General features: G+C 52.4%; 1 protein-coding gene across 1 annotated transcript; it reads left to right on the forward strand.

Moving 5' to 3' along the window:
• The first annotated feature begins 3,822 nt into the window (after positions 1-3,822).
• LOC148398541 (janus kinase and microtubule-interacting protein 3-like) lies at positions 3,823-5,891 on the forward strand. The gene is made up of 6 exons (XM_088372506.1): positions 3,823-3,882; positions 4,094-4,156; positions 4,243-4,656; positions 4,790-5,139; positions 5,219-5,344; positions 5,714-5,891. The coding sequence occupies exons 1-3, from the start codon at positions 3,823-3,825 to the stop codon at positions 4,366-4,368; spliced, it is 249 nt and encodes an 82-aa protein (XP_088228632.1). The 3' UTR covers positions 4,369-4,656; positions 4,790-5,139; positions 5,219-5,344; positions 5,714-5,891.
• The last annotated feature ends 223 nt before the right edge of the window (positions 5,892-6,114 follow it).

Here is a 6,114-nt window from a genome sequence, read left to right on the forward strand (position 1 = left end):
ACATTCACAGAACTGTACTTTATGACACTACGGACCTCTATCTTGCACTATCTCGCACTACCAACTTTACTGAACTTGTATAAACCCTTTAAATAGAAGTTTAATACATGGTTTAGCATTCCTCTGCACACTCTTGAATACTGTTTTGCCTACTTGCACTATTGCATAATTATCACTGCTGCACTTTATACTTATTTTTAATATATATATATATATATATATAGTATATGTATATATATATATTTTCATAGGATATGTTACTTCTATTCAACTGCAATATCACTACTTTGTTGTAAGACGTATGCAACGGAATTTCGTTTTGTATGCACCATGTGCAGACAAGATGACAATAAAGTTTGTCTAAGTCTAAGTCTAAGTCATGTCAGGTCAGCTGTCTGGAGAGAGAGAGAAGTCAGGACCTGCGGGCGGAGCACCACCGTGCCACCGCCGCCATGACGGAACTCAAAAGCAAACTCCATGAGGAGAAGCAGAAAGAGTTAGCCATTACCAGGGAGACATTACTGCGGCAGCATGAAATGGAGCTGATGAGAGTGATCAAAATCAAAGATGGAGAGATCCAGCGACTGAATGCCTTGGTCCTCAGCCTGAGGGACGGCTCCATGGACAAGGTGATCCGCTCTATCCGTGTCTGACTATCCGCACGCCACGTCGGGCTTCGATGCGGCCGCTACCGTATTGTGTAGCTTGTCCCCAGTAAGCGTCGCGGCGCTCCGTTGCGGTCTCAACGGCCGGGTGTGGCGCAATGTCTGCTCAGGTGAGGAGGGGGGGCGCTTTGCTGGCGGAGGTGGAGGAGACGCGGCGGTGTCGGGAGACCGAGCGGTGTCGCCTCCACCAGGAGCGCGGAAGAAGCCCTGGCAGCGGCCCAGCAGGCCTGGCAGTCCCGAGCGGCCGAGCTCCGATCGGCTCATCACCAGCATCGGGAGGAGCTGAGCCGAACCAAGAGAGACTGCGAGAGGGAGATCCGCCGACTGGTAGGACTGATCAGATGCGCGGTGCGTGGCTATGTTCCCAATTTCGTTGTATACCTGCAGTGCAATGACACCTAAGGCATTCTATTCTATTCTATTTCACAAGAAGAAAATGTCCGGTTGCTCGCTTCGCTTTTGTCACAGCAAAGGTGTTCCAGTCGATTCAAGAAAAAAAATTGGCCGGTTGCTCTCTTTGTTTTTGTCACAATTCTGGCAAATGAGTTTGCCCGCCTGCCTGAGCGCTCCCCGTTTGTACATCCAGACGGATGAGATCAAGCTGAAAGACAGAGCGGTTAGTGTTTTGGATGAAGCCCTGGGGCCGGCCACGTCCACCGCCTTCAGCTGCAGACTCAGGCTGCCGAGCAGCAGATCGCTGCCCTGAGGGATTCCCAAAGGGCGGGCCTAAACTACCCTGGAAGTGGGGTCAACGCCGCTACTAGCAATCCTCTTCATTGCGTAAGCCACCTCATCACACACTTGCAGTACGCATGACTTAGTTCGTTGCTGGAGGAAGGTAGCACAAAAACAGTTTTGAACTTTGAACGAGTGCTTGTGTGTGTGTGTTGCGGGGCGTTTTCAGTCTCAGGAGGATCGGGACACGCGACGGTTTCATCTGAAAATCGCTGAGCTCAGCGCAGTCATCAGGAACCTGGAGGATCGAAACGCCCTGCTTTCTGAAGAGCGCAATGAACTGGTAATTTATTGACGGCACGCTTGAAGGTTTGCGCTACGTTTGATGCGCGCCATCCAGCGAGGCACCCATTGCGCTTGCTTATTAGTTGAGCGGCGCGTCGAGTCGGTTGCCTGGTAGATGTCTTTTATTGGGAGCCAAAGCCACGATTCCGTTCAAACCGATGCAAAAGGAATGGATACGTTCTGGCCCGCGTGTTGTGCGTCTTTCACATCCCGCACTTCATGCTTGCAGCTAAAGCGACTGAGAGAAACAGAAAGCCAGTTTCTGCCACTCCTGTACAAAAACAAACGCCTGAGCAGGAAGAATGAAGAACTCTCGCTGGTGCTGTGTCGCCTTGAAAACAAAGTGCGCTTTGTCACCCAGGAGAACGAGGAGATGGCAAGCTTGGTAAGTCGACGCGGACAACGGCGGCGTGCCAACAGAGTCCACTGCATTTGTGTTCCACAGAGAAGGCCTAGTTCGCTCAATGACCTGGACCGCGGTTGCGGCCAGCAGGACGGTGAAATGGAGTTCCTTCAAGTTGTGGAGCAGCGGCACATCATCGACGACTTGTCCAAGGTCTTCAGGCAGGCGACTCGGTGCACGTACGGCAGCGCCACGCTCGCTCGCTGTCGCCAGGAAACCTTTTCCGTCCAAAGCTTGGCCGGCGGCCGCCATCCAAAAAATTGGCCCCTTAAATTCCGACCTTTCAAGCAGGAGCATTGTGCGCACGCGTTTGAACACGCTTTAGACTTGTTTTGCCGTTTTCAGCAGCTCAAAGCTCCCGTTTTGTCAGCGCCTTTGCCACTCGCTGTGCGCTGAAAACGACGGACTTGCCCGGCTGCTCAGCCCGTCAACCATGAGCCGCGAGGGCGACATCATTGTCCGTAGGCAGCTAGTGGCAAAATGCACCCTGTTAGAGTTGCGCTCGCTCCAACTTATTTTGCAAGAACCACACGGGAGACAAGTAAGTTCTTTTGGACACCTGCAGGTGGAGAGTCCATCCGTTGTACGAATGAAGTCTGACTCTCGGCTCCTGCACGAGCATTTTAATTAAGAGAAACAGGGTGGGTGTAAGAGTGGATTGAATAGAGGAAGCCCTTGACCTCTAGTCAAAACATAGCAAGGGGTGTTTTACGACTTTGTGTAGGAAGGGATAAGCGATAGGGATAAATAAGGGATAAATAATATTATTTATTACAGGTTGCAGTCAAAGTCAAAGCAACATAATGATACGATAAAGATAATCTGGAAAACCCTGACACACCCTGTAGTTGTCACTTTTGGAAAAGACGAGCGTCCCTCCAATCATCGCCGGTGACGTGTTTTTCAGGCTCTGGAGACAGGAGCTCATGTCAGAAATGTCATTGTGAGTCGCGTTTGTTTCTGCGCCGGAGCCGTTCGTTCCCTTTGCATCCAAAGAATCTCAAAGGCGGATTATTTGTGTCGACAGGAGAGAGATTTGCTGCTACGATACCGACGTCGAGAATCTCTGAGGAGGAACAAAGCGTGAGGTCCTGCAAGGTGAGTCTGTTTGTTTGCGGCTGCTTGGTGTTGCGCAAGATGAAATGGCCTTTTTCTCGCTATCGTTCCTCTCGTCGATTCATCGTGAGGTGTCGCTTCAGTTTGTTCAGAGAGATGTTTGCTTCCGCGCCCGCAGGTCATCGAAACATTTTACGGCTACGACGAAGACGTGTTGGTGGACTCGGACGGATCGTCCTTGTCTTTTCACACCGACAGAACCCCCGACACGGAACCCGAAGAGGTAGCCCGCCATTTCTGCCAGCGTATTGGCACCAAACATTCCTCTTCAGCCTGGAATCGGACTCGTCTTTGCGTCGCGGGTGCTTTGTCGCCGGTCTGACTGATTCTGGTACTAGTGCTGTGTTGCATTGGTGTGTGCATGAAGAGGCGGAGCTTCGCTACCGCCAGCTGACGCAAGAATATCAAGCGCTGCAACGAGCCTACGCTCTGCTAGCCCAGACCAGCGAAGGGGACTACGACGCCGAGAAGGAGATCAAGGTGGCGCCCCTTCCCGCAACCCCCGGCCGGGTCGCAGCCTCCCCGTTCTCACCCAGCCTCGGGTGTTCTCTGGTCTGAAAGGAGGAGGAGGAGCCTCCCTCCTCCTCCTTTCAGACCAGAGAAAAGCTGATGGTAGAAATGGGTCACTATCAAAGCAGAGTAGCAGATCTGGAGTCAGCGCTGAAGCAACAAGGACAGGTAAGCTCATCAATGAGCACACCTTTTTCTCAGACAAAATAGCTACATTCTTCAGTCACTCATTCGTCTGGCATTACTGGACCAACCCCCCCCCCCGAATGTGGCTGGGAAAATGCGGAGAAAAGCAAATGTCATTTTCCAGTCAACCAAAGAATTTGTGGATGAAAATGACACAACATTCCAAAGCTGTCCACGCGTTTGTCTCTTCTAGAATGTCAAGTGGGTGGAGGAGAAGCAGCTGCTGCGTCAGAGCAATCAGCAGTTGGCCGAAAAGGTGACGGAAAGAAAGGCGCTGGGCGGAGTCGCTTGGCGTCACACCCGTCGGGAAGCCCCGCAGATGAGGTCTGACTGTCTTTTCAGGTCAGGCGGATGGAGGCGGAAGAAGCGCGTCTGAAAGAGCACATCCAGGATATCCGAGACCAAAACGAACTGCTTGAGTTCCGCATCCTGGAGCTGGAGGTGGGAAGACTCGCACAAGCGTGTTGAGGCCAGAGATGTGACGGACGGACGGACGGACGGATGCATGCCTCTGCCTTTCAGGAGAGGGAGTGGCGCTCCCCCGTCTTGAAGTTTCTGCAAGTCCGTTTCCCAGACGGCCTCAGCCCTTTGCAGATCTACTGCGAGGCCGAGGGCGTGAGCGTACGTAAGGCGTCCCTCGCAACCCTAACCTTAACCCGAGGTCCCAGAACACCTTACATTGCTCCTTGCGCCTTTCCCCCGGACATCGTCATCAGTGATCTGATGAAGAAGCTGGACATCCTGGGCTATAACGCCGTAAGTGTATGTCGAACTCCTTATGTTCGCACTCCACGAGACTCGGCGGCTCAAATGTGACTTTTGGAAGGCTTTGCGCTGAAAGAAGCTTGTTGACGCTGTGCCTTTGGGCTCTTCTATGTTCTGCAAGCAGAAGGGCTACCTGGATGAAGAGTTGGACTTCAGGAAGTGTTCCATGGACTAGGCTCATAAGGTAAGCCGCCCTCAAATCTCCCGCCGGACCACTGATGGACGAGGATTGCGGCCCAGAGGATCCTGGAGCTGGAGGCCATGTTGTACGAGGCGCTACCGCAGCGGGACTGCCCCGCCACGGACGGCGAAAAAGCCAGCCACGCTGGCGTGAATGACGTGCTGACGGCGGATCAGAGAGAAGAGCTTAGGAGCTACGTGGACCAATGGAAGCGAGCCCTGATGTGCGAGTTGAGGGAGCGCGACGCTTGCATCCTCCAAGAGAGAATGGATCTGCTGCACAGCGCGCAACAGGTAAGGGCCCAAAGCCAGCCCGGCACTTACTTGCACGCTTACTGGCTTTTGAATGCCACTTTCCATTTGTCCGTCCTAGAGGAACAAAGAGCTGAAAGAATTCATCGAAGCTCAGAAGAGACAAATCAAACAATTGGAGGAGAAGTTTCTGTTTCTCTTTCTATTCTTCTCCTTGGCCTTCATTCTGTGGCCCTAACACCAGCTGGTGAGTGAGCTCCATCGGCACCGCACTCGACACCTCCGATACACTGCCAGCCGGTCTCAGACGTTGGCAGACGCTCCGATGCCAACGTATACCCCCCGCCACGGTGACAGAGGCACCGCGTCACACCGGCGCTCATCCAATCAGAAGGCAGGAAAAGCAAATTCACATGCAGGGCACTTTTGAACCAGAAAAGAGCGCCACAAAAAACGGTTGTTGCCCCAAACGCGCACTAAAAAGGGTCAGAATAACAAGAGTCCCACTGGCCAGCCGGGGCCACCCGTCCAGCTGTTTCTTCAGGGGGGAAAAAAATTGGAGTCACCGGTGAGTACATTTTGCATTTAGCTCTGCTTTTCTGCTTCTGTCTTCAAGTGTGTGGCATCCTGCGATCAAAGATTCAGCCAACCCCAAAGCGGTTGACCTCAACGTCCCACCACCATGCCTACCAGAGCAGGTGACGTGATGCTTTGGACATCCTTCCGTCTCAGATGCCCAAAAGTACTCTTTGCCACATCTGCGGCAATACGGTGTCTTTTCAAAGGTGCAAATAAATCCAGCGTGGGCGGAACACGCACGTCTTCGGTTTTTCCCGCTTTGTTTGTGTGACAGCTGTTGTGAAAATTTTATACAAATAAAGTTGTATAGTACAGGTTTGGCCAAGCCGCAACTCCCGAACCGCATGCGGCTCTTTTATGTTCATATCAACATTTGTGTGTGTGTGTGGGGGGGGGGTTGTGCGTGTTGGCTTCACTTGAGTTCGGTTTGGTATTTTG

The sequence above is a fragment of the Syngnathus floridae genome, chromosome 4 (assembly GCF_059516105.1).
Source record: "Syngnathus floridae isolate MCC-2025c chromosome 4, RoL_Sflo_1.0, whole genome shotgun sequence".
In the NCBI taxonomy this organism is placed as follows: domain Eukaryota; kingdom Metazoa; phylum Chordata; class Actinopteri; order Syngnathiformes; family Syngnathidae; genus Syngnathus; species Syngnathus floridae.